Here is a 19,066-nt window from a genome sequence, read left to right on the forward strand (position 1 = left end):
TTCCCATAACCTTTTTTTCCCTCTTGTAATAATTTAGTTACACAATTTTTAATAATCAAATATAAAGTAATAGTTATCCCTCTGAGATAATTTACTGGCAATCCTAGCTATAGTTGGTCCTAAGCCATTGATAACAGCACCTGTCAAAGACTAGTCTTGACTAAAAAGTATTGCCCTAGGGAGTAGTCATTACAGTTGACCGTGTGAAGCACAATCAGGAAACCTTTTGAGTCCATTGAAAAGGGTTCTCTGAATGACTGGAAGAAGAAAAAACCGTTTGTGAGTTGTATTTAATGTTATGTTTACAATTAAAGTTTTTGGTTAATCATCCTTCATTTGTCCATCAGCTTTTTTCCTTAATAATTCTTTATTATGGATTATAGATTAGAAGCCACAATTGGAAAGAGAGCCAACACCAATTCTGTGGTGTCGTGATACTCTGTGTTGAGGGAATCAATTGTGAAATGTCAGCTAGAAAAGGACAGTTAAAGGAAAATATGGCTCTTTGTATGTATGAGAATATTGCTATATTATAACCTGGTACAATTTTTGATAATCATAATAGAGTTTGGAATGCTCCCTTTAAGAGTTTTGGTATTTGAGTTAAGAATCTGAACAATTCATTAATCAATAGTCCTTCATTTCTTTCCAAATTAGACCAGCCAGATTAATTACAAATTCTCACGCATATAATAAATAGACTAGAACTCTTAATTCTTAATCTCCAGTGCAAAAGCCAACATCTCATTTTCCTTAACTCCTGTATAAAGTTCCTGTAATATTAGTTTCTCTTTTTGGAATAAAAATTTAGCTTCTTCACTACACTCACCTCTAATTTCATAGTTCACTTTTTTTTTTTAGATGGGCGCTCTGGTTTTTTAAAAATGATAAGAGCAAAACTTGGCAAGCAAACCTTCGTCTGATCTCTAAGTTTGATACTGTTGAGGACTTCTGGGCGTAAGTAATCTTCATTTTGGGGTTGTTTTTAAACTATAGATTAGTTTGATTTATGATGATGATATATCAGTCATATTTTTATGCAGTTTGGGATCATTAGCCATTAGTTAAATCAGTCTTGTAAATTCATTCTGTGGTTTGAATAATGTGAATATTGAAACTATTTCCTACTTTCCTAAGAATTACACATAGAAGTCCTGGGAATCTTAAGAGTATTGTACCATTTTCCCTCCTGCCTCTGAAAATATTTGAACAGTGGTCATTGAAACCTGCCACTATATTGCCTCATGACTAGGAGTTCTCGGGAGGAGGAGAGGAGAGGAGCAAAGAAGGGAATATCTAGTGGTTTGAATCACTCTTGTAACCCTTCGCATGTGCTGCTGCCCTCTATCTGGACTTCTTTATATATGCCTGGTTTTTGCCTCAGTGAAAAATAGTCACAGAGCTTATAAGAGAAGCCAAATTAATGGCCATAATTTTTTTTCTTTTTTGTACTTGTGGGTAGCTTCTGAGAAAGTTGATGATACATTTCTTGATTCTTCTCACTAGAAGCAAACAACTAAGCAAAATAAAACTGGAATAGGACTTCAGTTTGCCACAAAGTATAAGTTGATCAATACATGAGGAGTACTTATCGCCTTGGAATTGTATATAGTCCCTAGGAACCTAGCATTGGAAACATAGAATTCAGTCCCTTCTCAGATTCAGAATCTCATCTACCCCACCTGTGCTCCAGGCAATTCAGTCTTTAGGTTAAACTGAAACCTGGTTCTCTCTAACTTATACAAATTGTCTTCTGATCCCAGGCCAGACAAGCCTAATCTGTCTTCTACACAATAACCTTTCAAATATTTGAAGACAGTTATCCTTTACCTCCCAAGCATTCTCATCTTTAGGCTTAAGGCTGTCAGTTCCCTCAACTTCAGAATCTTCTCTTCAGGTTCCTGGTTTGCAGCTTGTCAGTGACCCTTCTAAACTGTACTGCTTTATTCTTTTAGTGGGGCTAAAATCAAATTAGCTCTTTTAAATGGCATATTACCCTGCTGACTCATGGAGCTTGTAATCCATAAGGTCCCTAGATGTTTTCTTTTTTTCTCAATAATCCCATGGGGGGGGGAGATAAGGCACAACTGTTTATGTTTAAGTAAGTTGGTGTAAATAAGCATTTTTTTAAAAAAAGATCAATATTTCCTAAATGTTTATTATTATGAAATTTATTGAACAAATTTCATAGCAGTTTTTTCAGTCATGTTTTTTTAAGACTGTCAGGATTGTTCCTTCATTGTTCTTCACTTTTTAAAAAATGGTCATAGTAATCATATACGTTGTTCATCTAGTTCTGATTTTCCATTTTGTAGTATTTCGTAGATGGCCCAAATCCTTGTATTTGAAATATTAATTTTATCAGTATATTTCTTCTAGTTTTCTTGCAGTTAGAAATATGCCTATGAAAATTTTGTAGCAATTACTTTTTGTTTTTGATTTTGTTAAAACTCAGGGTCTCAACAGCAGTTTAAGCGATATAACTCTTAGATTAATAAGCATAATTATTTTTATGCCTTTTTCTATGTATAACAAGGTTTTTTTCCAAAAAGATTATATTGGTTTTTATATGTACTCTTCAGTGAATGAACGCATAAGGCTATAACACTGCCAGCATTGTATTTCATTGCTTTGAGTTATTTTTGCTAATTTGATGTGTAAGGTGGAATCCTAAAAGTTTTAATTGGCTTCTGATTATTGTTGAGGTTGAGCCTGTTTTCAAATGACTATTAATAATTTGTTTTGCCTTTGGTGATTGACCATTTCATTTATATCATTTGACTATTTACTTGAAGACTTCATTTATTTAAAGAATTTAAAGAAATTTACCTTTGTAAATTATTAATAATTCTTTTGGGGGGGGCGGTGCGATGCAATCAGGGTTAAGTGACTTGCCCAGGGCCACACAGCTAGTGATTATCATGTGTCTGAGGTCGGATTTGAACTCAGGTCCTCCTGACTCCAGAGCCAGTGCTCTATCCACTGTGCCACCTAGCTGCCCTTTTAATAATTCTTTATGTGTTAGATGCCAAGTTTCTAATCTGACATTTACCATAAATTTTTTCCCCAATTTGTTATTTTCTTTCCATTGGATTGCTTCATTTATTCATTCATTCATTCATTCATTCATTCATTCATTCATTTATTTTTGCTAGGCAGTGGGGTTAAGTGACTTGCCCAGGGTCACATAGCTAGTGAGTGTTATGTGTCTGAGGTCACATTTGAACTCAGGTCCTCCTGACTCCAGAGCTAGTGCTCTATCCACTGCGCCACCTAGCTGCACCAATTGGATTGTTTTTTTAAAGTTATTTTGATATGTTTCTTATTAATTTTCTCTATTTGTTCAGTAGAACAAAGTAATCTCTCCGTGATTAATCCCTAGTCTATTTTCTTTTGTTTCTGTAGTTTGTTTTTGTTTTAAGCTTATCATTCAGTATAAGGTGAGAAGTGTACCTTATACCGATGGTATAGTGGATAGAACCTAGATGGTACCGTGGACAGAACACTGACCTGGGATCAAGAAGACTCGAGTTTAAATCTGAACTCAGATACTTACTAGCTTTGTAACCCTGGGAAAGTCATTTAACTTCTGTTTACCTCAGTTTCCTCAAATGTAAAATGAAGTTAACAGCATTTGCCTCCTATATTGTTGTGAGGATCAAATGAGATAGAGTTGATCAAGTGCTTGGCTCACGATGTCTTGCACCTAGTAAGTGCTATATAAATGCTTATTTCTTTTACTTCCCCTTTTAAATAAATTTCCTACCAAATTGCTTAGATATACTCCAGGTTTATTTGTTAAATAATAATCCCTTTTTACTGTTATATTTTGTTTTAGTTTATCAGGGACACATTTTCTACATATTTGGTGGATGTATTTCTTTTTTATTCTGTTAGATATTTTTTCCACATACTGCTTTCTAACTATGTTGCTGTTATAGTGTACAGTTATTGTTTTTATCCAAATACTAGATTTCACTTTTTAACCATTGTAAGTTTCATCTTATCATCATCCTATCATTTTAGCCAGTCAGGATCTTTTTTTGACTCTGATTGCCTCATTTGAAATGGTACCTTTTGGTCTCAGCTTGCCATTTGCAGATTTGATGAGCATGTCACACATGTTGTCATCCAAGTCATTGTTTAAGATTTTGAGCAAGAAAAAAGGCCCCGTGTACTTCCACAAGACTACTTCCACCATTTTGGGAGGTCAAGACTTTGTGTTTATGTCTCATCGGTTACACAGTTCTTAAGCCAGCTAACCATTTTGCTATCTAGTATACTTCTCTCTCCTTTCCCTATCCTTCTCTCTTTGTTAGCCATTTATTTACATTCTGTCTTTCCCAAACTGAAAGTTTCTTTCTTCTGTAGAGGAAACAAGTGTGAAAAAAGTGTTTTCTCTATTGACTGTTACTGTCATACCTTTTATTCCAAATATATCTGTGTCCTTTTTTATCTTACTATTCCTCCCTCCTCATTGTGACATAATGGAAAAAGTACAGAAGCCAGAAGACCTGGTGCCAGGCCCTGCCCTGCCACCTGCTACTTAATCTTTTTGAGTTTCAGCTTTTTTATCTTTAATGTGAGAATGCTTTCTCCAAACACTTCACTGAATCATTGTAAAGAAAATCTTTTTAAACTTATAAATAGGACCTCTTAACCTGGTTAGTTCAAGTATAAAATTTTTCTGAAGCTGTAACCAAAGTTTTCCTCAGATCTGTGTCTACATAGAAAGTAACATTACATTTTCAGTATATATAACAATTTTGAAAATAAACTTTTTATCATAATTTTCTCTTTGACCTTTATCTTATGTTAAATCTTTATTTCTCAACAATCTACTCCATTGACCCTCCCTTATACCATAAGCATTTATTACATGCCTGTTGTGTGCCAGATACTGTGTTTAAATGCTGAAGATAAAAAGAAAGACAAAAGACAGTCCCTGCTCTCAAGAAGCTCACAGTCTAATGAGGAGACAACATGCAAACAATTCCATGTGAACAAGATAAATTTAACAACAGAAGGAATGTGCTAGAATTAAGGGGATCATCAGAAAGTCTTCCTGTAGAAGATGGGGTTGGTTGTTTGGCTTGTTTTTTTTTAATCTGGGATTTAGAAGAAGACAGTCAGCAGAAATGAAGAGGGAGAACATTTTATGTCCTTGGACAGTCAGTGATAATACATTGACTGGGAGCTGAAATGTCTTGTATGAAGAACAGCAAGGATCCAGTGACACTGATTACTGAGTATGTGGGAGTAAGGTACGAGAAGGCTGGAAAGGGAGGAGGTAGCCAGGTTTTGAAGGACTTTGAATGCTAAACATAAGATTGTGTATTTGATCCAGGAAGATGTAGAAAGCTATTGAAGTTTATCGAATAGGGACATGACGTAGTTATAGACTTAGGCTGAGTACAGGCTGGACTAGAGTCAAGGAGACTTGAAGTAGGGAGGTCATCAGGTAGGCTGGTAGAGTAGTCCAGGCACAAGATGCTGAGGACCAGACCCATGCCAGGATGGTGATAGTGACTGAGCAGAGAGAGGACATGTAGCAGAGGTGTTGTGAAAGCAGACTTGACAAGATTTGACAGCTGATTGGATAAGGGGATGAGATTGTCTGGGAAAATAGTGGTACTCTCAACAGTAATAAAGTAATAAATAAATGAAGTAACAGTAATAAAAAAGTTAGGAAAAGAGAAAAGTAGGGGATAGGAAAGATAATGAGTTCAGTTTTGAGATGTCTGTGGGACTTCCAGATGGACATGATGAAAGACTGGAGTTTAGGACTGGATAAGTAGATTTGAAAATCACATGAATAGAGATGATAATTGAATCCATGGAAGCTGATGGGATCCCCAAGTAAAATAATAGAGGGAGAAGAGATCCCTGGAGGCTATTCCCTATTCATGGGTGTGACCTGGATGAAGATCCTGCAAAGGAGACTGAGAAGGAACAGTCAGATAAGAGTGCCACATTACAGCAATATCAAGAAAGCAAGGGAGAATAGGGTGATCAGCATTGAGAAAAGACCATTAGATTTGGTAGTTAAAGATCATTGATAATTTTGGAGGAAGCAGTTTTAGTTTAATGATGAGGTCAGAAGCCAGACTGCAGAGAGGTAAGAAAGTGAGAGGAAAAAGAAAGTGAAAGGAAAAGGGAGTAAATGGACTTCTGGAGGAATTTAGCCACTAGAGATTTCCTTATGGTGCTGTCCTCCTTCATAAACAGACACCTACTTTATGTTCTGATTTTTTTTTATTTTGCTACCACACAGTCGCAAAAATGCTACTGCTACTATTTTGATGTGTGTGAACTTTTCTTTTGGTTTGTGACTTCCTTTAGGGTGTGTACTTAGGAATGAAATTATTGAGCAGAAGTCAAAATTCAGTGCCTTTTTTTTTTCTCCCCATAGTTCCATTTTGTTTTCCCCCAGAGCTTTGGGACCAAATCACAGTTCCACTAATAGTGTTTATTAAGTATGTTTGTTTTCCTTTGGCCCCTCCAGCATTGACTGTTTATATGCTTTATCACCTTTACCATTTTGATGGATGTCCAAAGAGTTGTTTTAATTTGTACTAGATTTGAAGCATTTTTATATGGCTGTTGATAATTTATATTTCTTCTTTTGGAAACTGTTTTATACTCCTTAATCACTTAACCACATAGTTTTCTTCCTTTGCTTTCCATTAGTTTACTCTCAGCTGCTTTCTGTAGAGGCCAGTAGGTGTGGCCAACAGGGCCTTACATTGTTGGGACCAAACACTTGGCTTTCTAAAGGTGTGGTGGGTTTTCCAGGATCCCATTAAGACTGTTCATGCTCTTAAAAAAAACTATAGGCTGGTAGAAGAGAGAATAATATATTTTGTCCCCTTACGACACTTGAGGGACACCACTGTAGTAAGTAATATGGTTCCTTACTTAAAAAGGTGTAAGGCTAATTAAATAACACAGTACTCCCATAACACTTTAATTTATAATGCAGTTTGTGTGGGAGAGGGAAAGGGATATAGGTTGTTAAGAAGTGTAGCAGTATTTATACCTATGACAGTTACACAAGGTCCCCTTCATTTCCAGAACAGTGTCTCACCCAAAAGTGTTTAGTGACATATGAACCATAAATTGCCAAAACTCTTGTCTTAGACTTGTTTAAATTGTCTAGAGAAATAAATAGAGCAGTGTTTGTACTCTTTCTTTCCTTGAGACATTTTCCTCTAAGGTAAATTTTTGGAGGAAAGCCACCTGAAACTTATTCTTTAGCGCTAGCTCATCCTGATATGGAAGTAACCTTGATTCAGCTTGGCAGAGGGCAAGCTCCAGCAGATTTCATTAAGGTGGAAAATACAGGCCTGGTGACAGACCATTTCTGTCCCCTCATTTATGGATCAGCCTATCTAGGGTAGAGAGATTCATTACCAGTTTTACCAAAGAGTGATTTAAGGCCACAGCAACCTTTAGATCAGTTTGTGTTGGTGGAAGAAATACCTGCACTAATAACATTTTAGGTTATTTAAGTATTTGAAAGCTTTATGTAGAGTCCCCATATTAAGATCAAGTTATGAACCTATTACGTTCATCATTTCTGCATAGCTTGTATTTTTAATTTGTGTGAAATATGTCTTCCCCAAAACTGTCATATAGGGAGTTGACAGGATCATATAGCTGAAAGGGGGGACATCAGGAGGTCATCTAGTCCAGCCCCCTTTTTCCAGTGAAGTGAGTACCTGAATCATCCCAGATGGCTACTCTCTATTCTGGTCTTGAATATTCATCTTTGGGAATTGAGTTCTATTTCAGTGTTCTTATTGCCCTGTGTTAAAGATAATCTTCCATATGTCCACCAAACTCTCTCATTTTATGTCCTATTTCTTGTGCTTTCTCCCAACTTTAGAGTATTACTAAATTACTACTCAGCATCCTCTTGTAAAGTTAATCCTTATCTCAGCAATATGACATGGCAGCCAAAAAAGAATGCAGACTTAGGGGCATGGTGTCCAGAATGCTGCAGGTTACGGTTCCATTATGTCCCATTGGTCAGAATAGGGATCTGATCGTTTTCACTTCTATGTGACACATTTTAGGATGTACATTGATAGAGCCTAGAGAACATCTAGAAGAAGTTGAGAAGGATGGTTAAGCGGCCTAGAGATTACACTGTATAAAAGATCATTTGAAGGATCTGAACATGTTTAGCCTGAAGTAGAAAAGACTTGGTCAGGAATGATAGCCACTGAAAGTATTTGAAAGACTGCCATATAGAAAGAGATTGTGGACAGATTTGTCCAAGCATCAGAGAAGAGCTAGGAATAATTTGTGAGTGTTGCAGAAACAAATTTAGAAACAAACCTCCTTATTTAGTACTTTATTTTTCCCCAGTTACATGTGAAAACAATGTTTAACCTTCATTTTTAAAACTTTGGGCTTCCAATTCTCTCCCCACCCCACACCTCCACCCCCACTGAGAAAAGCAAGGAATTCATGTAGGTTATACATTTGTAGTCATGTACAACATTTCCAAATTAGTCATGTTGTGAAAGAAAACATAGGGGAAAAAACTCAAAAAAAATAAAGTAAACAAAGTCTTCTTCAGTCTGTATTCAGGCACCATCAGTTCTTTATCTGGCTATGGATAGCATTGTTCAACATAAGTCTTATCTTCAGAGTTGTCTTGGATCATTGTATTGCTGAAAATAGCTAAGTCATTCACAGCTGATCATCTTACAGTGTTGCTGTTACTTTGTACACAGTACATGTCACTTTGCATCAGCTCATGCAAGTCTTCCCAGGTTTTTCTGAGAGCATTGTGCTCATCATTTCTTACAGCACAATAATATTCCATCATAATCACTACACCTATGCAGTCATTGCCCAATTGATGGCCATCCCCTCAATTTCCAATTCTTTGCCAACAGAAGAAAAGCCGCTATACATATTTTTGTACATATAGGTCTTTTTCCTGTTTGCTTTTTATCTCTTTGGATACAGACCTAGTGGTAGTATTACTAGGTGAAAAGGTAATGCATGATTTTATAGCCCTTTGGCTTTAGTTCCAAATTGTTGTGCAGAATGGTTGAATCAGGTCGCAACTCCACCAATAGTGCATTAATGTCTCATTTTTCAAAGAGAATTCTTAACAATTAGGACTATGCAAAGATGTAATGAGATGCTTTGACCAGGTGTGAAGGGGTGGTCATCAAAGGGGTGGTTTTCAAAGAAAAGTCTGTGTGACCACTTGTTAGGGTATTGTAGCAGGGGTTCCTAGTCAGATGTCTGTGAACTAGATGGGCTCTGAGATCCCTTTCGGCTGTTGAGAGTTGGTGATTCTACATCATACATTTAAAAACAGGAATTAAATCACTGTATAGTTCTCTTCTTCTCCAGGCTAAATAGTTCATTTTACTTAAATCTTTAAGCCTTTGTAGTCATATAAACTCATATAACCCACTGCTCCTGCTATATCAAATAAATCTCAAGTTAGATTAGATGTTGTAATAAACTGACATTTGATAGTATAGAAGCGTTAAGACATTTTACATAAAAAACAGTTCACACTATCAGAAGAAAATTCTTGAACTTCGTTCATGAATAAAAATCTGATTAATAAACCCATTTCAATTGGTAAGTATGAATTTTTAAATATCTAATTTTGTGATCTATGTTTTCATCGTAGTCTTTAAAGGTGATACTTAAAGCTCTTAACTCTGCCTCATTTTCTTTTGTTCATAACTGTCATTTTCTTTTACATAGTTTATACAACCATATCCAGCTGTCTAGTAATTTAATGCCTGGCTGTGACTACTCACTTTTTAAGGTATGACTTATTAATTGCTGACTTTAAAATTAAGTGGACATGAATCATTTAATTAAGCTAAGAAATCTTATCATAATACTACTTTGAAACCTGGCCTAACAATATGCAAATATTATGCGTATATAGGTACATATGTGCATTGCCAAGTAGTTTTTATAGGTATAGTTTAGAAATAAGGAACTAAGATCTTTATCCTAAATGTAGTGTATAATGGTGCTATGGTTTCAAGGGACTGTGCATTAATGGATGGGAATGTTAGTGGAGATTGTTGAGACAAAGGGAGTTTTTGTTTGCTAAACTACATGACAGGCTGTTGTTATTTTTGGTTTGAACTCTAGTGATCAGTTTTTGAAAGCGTGTCTGATAATCTACCCTCTAATTTTACAGGATGGAATTGAGCCTATGTGGGAAGATGAAAAAAACAAACGAGGAGGACGATGGCTAATTACATTAAACAAACAGCAGAGACGAAGTGACCTTGATCGCTTTTGGCTAGAGACAGTAAGATTTTAAATACAAATACATTTTTTCAAGAGACAGTTTTAGAGCACTGGTGATATTCAGTGCTTTGGAAACAATGTTTTTGTTAAATCATATCTTTTCCCTTGTTTAAAAAGAAAATAAGAAACATCCATTTGGGAAAATGAGTGATTGCTAATATAATCGGTGTAGCTAATACATTTTAGGAAGTATGTTTGCTTGATTAGTGAATCACCCTAAGTATCCTAAGTGAGAGTGGTACTTTGCCTGTAACAAAGATAACTAAACCTATTTTTTTTCCCTAAGAGATGTGGTTAGGGAACATAATAGATGAATTTTTGCAAATTTAGAGATTTTGTTCTTAGCTGTTGGCTTTTCATTTCATAGTCTGATTATTTCTTTATTACATAGTCTAGATAGCCAAGAGTGTATTAGTTGAAAGCAGCATAAACCCCAGTTTTTATCAAATTCTTTTAAAATTTTCCAACATCACTGGAATAACATATTCTTATGTTAATTTGTAACATAGTAAAAGTTTAAATTTTAAACATGGTAACTATCACCTGCTACATAAATATAAATATGTTATTGACTCTTTTCCTTGAAGAATCAGAAAAACTAGCAATTTATAACAAGCTTTCATGTGAATTGAATTTCATCGGTTTTTTAGATCTCTACATGTACAATGTTGTTTGTAATTTGTAATGGACTTTTTTTCCTTTGTTAGCTGCTGTGCCTTATTGGAGAGTCATTTGATGACTACAGTGATGATGTATGTGGAGCTGTTGTTAATGTTAGAGCTAAAGGCGATAAGATAGCAATATGGACTACTGAGTGTGAAAACAGAGAGGCTGTTACACATATAGGGTAAGCTGCATTTCATAATATTTATTAATATTATTAGGGTATTACAGGATGAAGAAGCAAATTTTTATTTATGCTTTGAGAATTAACTTAGATATGTGGACTTTCCATTGGCTTTCATGAACACTTTTCATTTTCATTCTTATGGTTTTTTTTAAAGAATTTATATTCTTGTTTTACTCGTACATGGCCCTATTCTTAGACTTGATTTATTCTGTTTCTCTGTGTCCAGTAATAAAACATTTACGTTTCACTTTGATTCACTTTAATATTGTCATTGTGTGGGGTGCTAATATCAAAATTTTGTTCGCCATTGCTTTCCACACTTTTTTTTAGTATCAGTTATTATACTTTTGAAGTCAGTGACCCTTGATATTCTGAAAAGGTCATATTGCCAAAACATGATTCTTAATTCTGGGGGTATTTAGGGATGAATGAGAGGGGAGAGTGAGGGGGCAGTAGTCAAAGAGACCAAAATATATACGGGTTTCATGCTAGATTTTCCTTTAAAATGTTTTATTGCTTTCAGTTTTGATTGTTGCTGTAGATCTGTTTTGTTTGGGCATTCTGTGTTATAAACACATTTAAAGTAATATTACTATTACTTTAAAAATTCAACAGGAATTTTTATTTAGGCTAGCCTTAGTACATTTGCTGCAAGTAGTGAGTAAATGAGACGCAGTATGGTAAGATGCATAGAGGCCTTGAAGTAAGATGGACCTGGATTTGAGTCATGCTTTTGCCTCATACTAGCTGTGACCATGTTCAAGTCACAGTTTCTTAGTACCTCATGCACCTCTTAGATTCTGAGTTATAAATGACTTGCCATTCTTCATTGGTGAAGGCACTTCCCATACAAATCATTCCCTACGTTGAAAAAATCATAGATCCACATTCCTCCTCGAATAAGTGTGTTTGTTGCATGAGTATTGAATATGTCTTAGTTTTTATTTGAGATAGATAGATATACACACACGCGTAAAACTCTTGTTTAAAATTAATAAATAAAAACTGATAGTATCTTTTCTTAAGTATTTTCTGTTTGTACATATTCTTTGTACTTTTAGTGTGTAAATTTTTTCACTTATTTTAAATTGACCTCATGGGTTCTGGAAATTTTCAGATTTTATAAGCAGAATTTTTTTTATCAGCCTATAAAAGTAGCCCAAAGGTAGCATAATGATCCCTCACCATACCCAGCCATGCCTGGTAAATGATGTTTAAGTCTCCCATAGGTAATTAAATCCCATCACATTTGAATGAATGGCAGTAGTTGTGGTGGTGGTTGTTGGGATGGGTGTTTTTTGTTCTGTTTTATTTTGTTTTTGCTTTTTTGAAACTAATTGTGAGCTCTTCCCCTCTCCTCCCCAAATTCTTGATCCTTCAAGTTACCTAGAAATTAAGCTGATTATATAAAACTTCTTAGCTTACTTTTCCAAGGAAAGATTTAATTTCTCATCTTTCACTGTTTGATGGTATTCTTTTTTATTAATATATTATATAACCCAAGAATATATTTTTTGATAGTCAAAGACTCTTAAATATGAGAGGTGTGGTATGGTGGAGCAATATTTCAAACAGCCACATTTTAGATACACTTTCTGTCAATGGTGTAATGTCAGTGGGTGTCACCTACCATGTGGTAGTGAAAAAGGCATTTGTTTCAACAAAGTGTTTTATGAAGTTTATTAATCCAGTTCTTCAGGAGGGCTTTGTCAGGGACCAATATTTTAAGGTTTTATGTATTTTGAACTATATAGAAACCACTTGGTGGTTTATATTTTTTCTTTGTGCTGTGTTTTATCCTTCCATTTCCCCCTGATAAATCAGTTTCATACAAATATATTCCTCTTGTCTAGAATTTTGCTTACTCTGCTGATATGTTTTGTATAACACTAGATTTGGAGATGGAAGAAACTGGGTTCAAATTTTATCACGTATTAGCTGCCTTGTTTTCCTCTTCTGTGAAAGAGGAATAATAATACTGTGACCACCTGTTTTGGAAGATTATTATGAGGAAAGCACTGTGTAAATCTTTCTGGTGCATTGTTATTTTGCTTGCTTGTTTTTACCTATTGATAAAATTGAGCAGATTGATGTGAAACAAATAATTAGCATGAGAAATTACAAGTGTAAACATATCAATAAATGGAAGAAGAAAAAATGAATGCATTTGGCTGTATATTCTCTGTTTCTGGTATATTTTCTTGCCTAGAAGAATGATAGATAAAATGTTTTTCTATGAATACAAAAGTAATGGCATCCTTCTTTTTTTCCCCCTTTTTAGGAAGGTATACAAGGAAAGGTTAGGACTTCCTCCAAAGATAGTGATTGGTTATCAGTCCCATGCAGACACAGCTACTAAGAGCGGCTCCACCACTAAAAATAGGTTTGTTGTTTAAGAAGACACCTTCTGAGTATTCTTTCATAGGAGACTGCGTCAAGCAATCGAGATTTGGGAGCTGAACCAAAGCCTCTTCAAAAGCAGAGTGGACTGCATTTAAATTTGATTTCCATCTAAATGTTGCTAAGATATATGAGAAGTCTCATTCGCCTTTGTCTTGTACTTCTGTGTTCAAATTTTTTTCTATTTTGACTAGAGTAACTATTATCCCAATCAAAGAATTTACAAGTACACATCATCCCCAGAATCCATAAATGTGTTCCTGGCCCACTCTGTAATAGCTTAGTAGAAGCATTACTATTACAAAAATGTTTATCTATCCACAATATTCAGAAAAGAACTTGCATTTCTTTACCGTACAGAGAATTACTTCTGTTGTACATTGCATTGTATGCAGTAACATATTTTACTGGTTTGGAAGAGTATGATGCATACTATTTTCTAGCAATTTTCTTTGTTTCTTTTTTACAGCATTATTTTTTTTTGCTGTAATCTGTGCTGATGGCTGCTAGATTTAATTTATTTGTTTCCCTATTTGATAACATTAGTGATTCTGATTTCATTTGGTTTTTTTTTTTTGGTTTTGTTTTGGTTTTTTGTTTAACTTTTTTTTTTTTGCTCATGTAACATTGGTGAAGGATTTGGGTATATGACATAAAGGTGGAATAAACATTAATTTTGTGCATTCTTTGGTAATTTTTTTTGTTTTTTTGTAACATTAGAGCTTTGCTACAAATTTATGCATTTCAGTCAAATCAGTGATCTATGTTTGTGTGATTTCCTAAACGTAATTGTGGATTTTAAAAAATGTAACATCATAATTACATTCCTAACTAGATATAGTATGTCTGTTTTTGTATCTTATGCTGTATTTTAACACTTTGTATTACTTAGGTTATATTTTGCTTTGGTTAAAAAAATGGCTCAAATAGAAAAGCGGTCCCGTTCATATTAAGACAGTGTACAAAACTGTAAATAAAATGTGTACAGTGAATTGTCTTTTAGATAACTAGATTTGTCCTTTTATTTCTCCATCTTTACAGCCAGTATTTGTATTTTTTTGTTGTAAGGCAGTCTCTGCTGTGTCTTCTGTTGTAGTGTCTTCCAAGAGAAAAGCGTAAGTTTGGAGCTCTAGCTTGATTATGATGTTTATTAAAATTTTTAATAAATCAAATAGGTAGTACCATATATATGAAATTAAATTGATGTGGCTTATCTTTTTTTTTTAACCAAGGTGATTTTCATAATTAACTCAGTATATTTTGATGCTACTTGTTTAGCACTTAATTCGTATGAATATTTTGACTCTTAAGTGCATCATTGTCAGATTTGAGGCAATAGCTATTATAAAATGGCTAGTTGCTGCACAGTGATAACATAGGAATATAGTGAAAAAGGAGATATACTCTAAGAATCTATTTGTTTATTTTTCAGTTCATTAAACTTGTTATAAATAGATATATGGATTTTGGTTTTTTAAAAGAGGACATGGAGTATCTTAAAGTCCTTATATACTTTAAAAACTTAAAAATATCTGTAGAAGTAAATATTAAGCTTAGGAAAATTGCATTACACTGTAAAAGACAGTATAATACAATTATTTCAGAGCCCATGAAATTGAATATGACTGTCAGAAATGAGAATATAAACTTTATAGAATTAAAATGAAAAAAAATTATATTCCTTTAAATATCATTTATAGCCTAAGTTGTTAAAAATCATAAAATTACATATAGACGTTATAAAGTTCTTTCTTGTACACTTGAAACTAATATGGAATTGGTAGAATGGTAACATTAAAAATTTTTTTAAATGTTTCAAGATTTTAAAGAATACTTTGCATTAGGGATCTCAAACCCAAGGTCATATAGTTTGTGTCCCCTTGTTCAGACAAACAGATAATTTAAAAAATTAAGACCTTTTTGTTAAGAGAAACAACGAATTAAATTATGGTGGCATAAATATATGAGTACTTCATAATTTAGTCAAATTGACAATTTGAGACCATGATTCTTAAAGTATGCTAGAAAAATTATTCCAGTGCCTCAGAACTTATCTTCTGTTGTGGACTTGCTTGTTCAGTGGAAAGAGCATTGCATCCCAAGGCAGTAGGCCTGGGTCCAAATCCTGGCTCTTCCATTTACTGCCCATATTGCCTTGGCAAGTCATTTAACCTCTGGGCTTCAGTTTCTTCATCCATAAAGTAAAGGAGTTGGACTTGATGACCTCTGAGGTTCCTTTCAGTTCTAGATCCCGATATTCTTTTATATATGTAATTTAGTTAAATATCTGTTACCACTGAAGTTTATTTATTATGGGCTTTTACCGTCATGGTCAGAGTCACCCTAGAAGGGTCATAGGTAATCTTCTTAGGTTATTCATCCGTGCTTTAATATGATATATTGGAGATACTGAGTAAATTGTTTAAAAGGTTAGATCAAATGTATCTAAACTAGCCATTTTGCTATATTGTGGGAAAACTGAAATCCTAATGTTACAATATACTTAGGACTGAATTGCCCAGTTATTACTTGAAGTAATCATTCTTTTTAGGGGAATTGAGAAGCAACATTTGTAGTGGCAGCTATTGACGCAGTATTGCAAGCCTTTAAAGTAAGGGGGGAAAGTTGTTATGTAACTGACCTATTGCTGCTGAGACCTCATCTAGGTTCCAGCCCACTTAAGTGAATAGAAATCTATTTCTGTCTGCTAGCAACTGATTGAATAGTTTAAGTGCTGGTTAGATATGCACATTCACAAGAAGTATAGGTTGATGAGTTAAGATTTTTGTATACTATTTCATGTGTATTCAGCTATGTGTCATATTGTCTTATGTTCCATGATATAAAGTAGAAACAGATTTTTTAAAGTTGATAAAGTCTAAGAACAGTTATAATATCATGTTCAAAGAACAATTGATTTTAAAAAGAAATGCCTGATTTGAGTTGGTAAATGAGAATTTGTGAGGATTACACATTTTAATTTTTGAAAATGAGATATAACAAATAATACCCTGTCAGAAGTAGCTGCAAAGTTATGCCTTCTCATTGAAGTTGTTGTTCAGTATTTAATTACTACTTATGCTCCTTATCATATTACTTTCACGTTTCCATCAAGTCCAACAGTAGTCTTTCAAAACCAAATAATTTAAGATAGTACATTTTAATGCATAGATAGTGTTTCCCATTAAAGAGCTGGGGGTAGGGAGTGGGTAATTAAATTCCCTTATTAAGGTGTCATTTTAAAAAGAGCTTCTAAAAACTCAGTTCTAAGTTTTAACCTATGATGGAATAGAACATTAAATCTGTTGACACATTTTTTTAAAATAGTGAATGTATACCAATGAACTTTACTTTACACAAGACATTGTCTCTGCTTGTCATCCACAATCACCAGTAAGAATAAGGACATCCATCGGGCTGAGATGAAGCTAAGTTTTTATTTTTACAGCTATATCTGCATTGCAGAAGAATTATTGCTGGTACTTCAGTATTTTGATGAATCTCTGATCTTGTAGCTCGAACAGTGCAGATTACAGCTCATCAAAACCCATTCAATGATGAGTGACTAATCCGTGTTCTATTTTGAATTTGCTACAGGGTTTAACCATGTAACCCCTAGGCCTTCATCCTATAGATCTGACATTTTCATGGATACTAATAGAGTATGCAAGTTGTGCAATGATTGTCCCTCTTGACAGTTGGCCGCCCATAGTTTTGGTTATATGTTGCTTCTCTTAGTTCTTGATTGGTGCTGGTAACAGTCCTGCATGGACTTCTTTACTGTCCTTTGATTAAGCTTCAACTTGAATTTTGCAGGACTTGTGTTATTCCAACACATATATTATCGTTGAGGAAATATTGGAGTTAAGCCTTTGCTTCAGGGAGAAGGTTGGAATCATTAAAAGAACCATACATTTTCCCAAAGGTGCCTGCTCTTCAGTTTGGGACCTAGCTCGTTATCTTTCTGCATGTCTGTCCAAAGGTCTGTTAATCAGACTTCATAACATGTATACAGAAGGTCTTTGTTCCCTTGGTTTTTCCTATATGAATAGTTAGCCAAAAGCATTTTTGAGTTGCTGTGGATCTTGTAGAGCAAGTTCAATAAAAAAAAAAAAACCACAACCAAAACTGAGCCACTATGGATCTTATTTAGGAAGCTCATTTCTGTGTCCAGTCTTGAAGCAATTAATACAACATCATCTACAAAAGGGAGATTCTGGAGACTTCTGTTTATACTTTGCCCTAGGCACTATGACAGCAGCAAACTCCTTTGGCTAACACACATCTTCCTATTTTGTGGCTTATCTCATTTTTTACCACTATTGCATCTTTCTAGGAAGCTTTGTGATTTTGACTTAGGCATGGGAGACGGCTTTGTTGAAAAGCTTTACATTTGTTCTACTAAAATTTTTTTTTAGTTCAAATAATGAGCACATTGTTTCAATTCACCTTGAGTCATTTTTACTTTAAAGATGTGGTCTGCTATAGAATAATGATTGCAAAAACCTGCCTGTGACTTTACTTTCATCGTATCCTCCACACATGAGTATGTAGGGTTTTTTTCCCTTAGGAAATAGCTATGTGTGCTGGTACTTACTAGTTTTTAGATTTTTTTTTTTTGGTATGCCTTTTACAGTTACAGAATTGGATCATAAATTTTCAACTTGAAAAGGGACCTTAGAAAGTCATCTAGTCCAACACCTTCATTTTGAAAATGAGGAAACTGAGGCCCAAAGATGTTAAGTGGCATAAGCTGATAGAATTTGTACTAGGATTCTCCATCTCCAAATGCAGCAACCCTTGATGCTTTCATCTATGTCACCTCACAGCCTTTCTCTGTGTGTGTGTGTGTGTGTGTGTGTGTGTATATATATATATAGCTGTTCTCATATTTTTCTTTTTTTTGGCTAGGCAGTGGGGTTAAGTGACTTGCCCAGGGTCACACAGCTAGTAAGTATTACGTGTCTGAGGCCGGATTTGAACTCAGGCCTTCCTGAATCCAGGGCTGGTGCTCTATCCACTGTGCCACCTAGCTGCCCCTCATATTTTTCTTTAGTGTTACTAATTTTGATGATTGATTTTAGAATCTCAACGTAGTTCTATTGTTATTGATGGATAAAGAGTTAAAGAAATATTTACAGATCTTTTCTGTTTTTCATCTGTTGCTCTTCCAGTTAAATACCCTTGGGATGATTTTGTTTACTGGTGTCTCTTAACCCACAAAAAACCTGTTTTTCCCTGTACTGCTTTTTGTTATTTTATGAAATGATACTATTACCACCCTTGTTTTTAAAGAGAGTTTATATTTTAAATCGATGTTGCCCTTGGCTGACATATTTCACCACTTGGCAAAGAGATTGTATTTGCTGGCTCAAGTGGTTTTCGGCTTTCACATGTCTTTAGAAAATATCTGTCAATAAGTACTCTCAACTGTTTCTTTTTTCAGCTGTTTGCTTGTCAGTTAGATTGGAGGTTCTTTAATTCATTGTCTTCTCATCTTTTCCTTCT

At 34.6% G+C, this 19,066-nt stretch overlaps 1 protein-coding gene across 1 annotated transcript in view; it reads left to right on the top strand.

Annotated features, from left to right (window-relative positions):
- Positions 1-14,565, top strand: part of EIF4E (eukaryotic translation initiation factor 4E) — a 50,525-nt gene extending 35,960 nt beyond the window's left edge. The window contains exons 3-7 of the mRNA XM_021008365.2: positions 862-957; positions 9,745-9,808; positions 10,196-10,309; positions 11,016-11,155; positions 13,440-14,565. Of these exons, the coding sequence (XP_020864024.1) occupies positions 862-957; positions 9,745-9,808; positions 10,196-10,309; positions 11,016-11,155; positions 13,440-13,554 (529 nt within the window). The 3' untranslated portion in view covers positions 13,555-14,565. The remainder of the gene's footprint in view (positions 1-861; positions 958-9,744; positions 9,809-10,195; positions 10,310-11,015; positions 11,156-13,439) is intronic.
- Positions 14,566-19,066: the final 4,501 nt, after the last annotated feature.

Source organism: Phascolarctos cinereus, unplaced genomic scaffold, assembly GCF_003287225.1.
Source record: "Phascolarctos cinereus isolate Bilbo 61053 unplaced genomic scaffold, phaCin_HiC Scaffold_9;HRSCAF=440, whole genome shotgun sequence".
NCBI lineage: Eukaryota > Metazoa > Chordata > Mammalia > Diprotodontia > Phascolarctidae > Phascolarctos > Phascolarctos cinereus.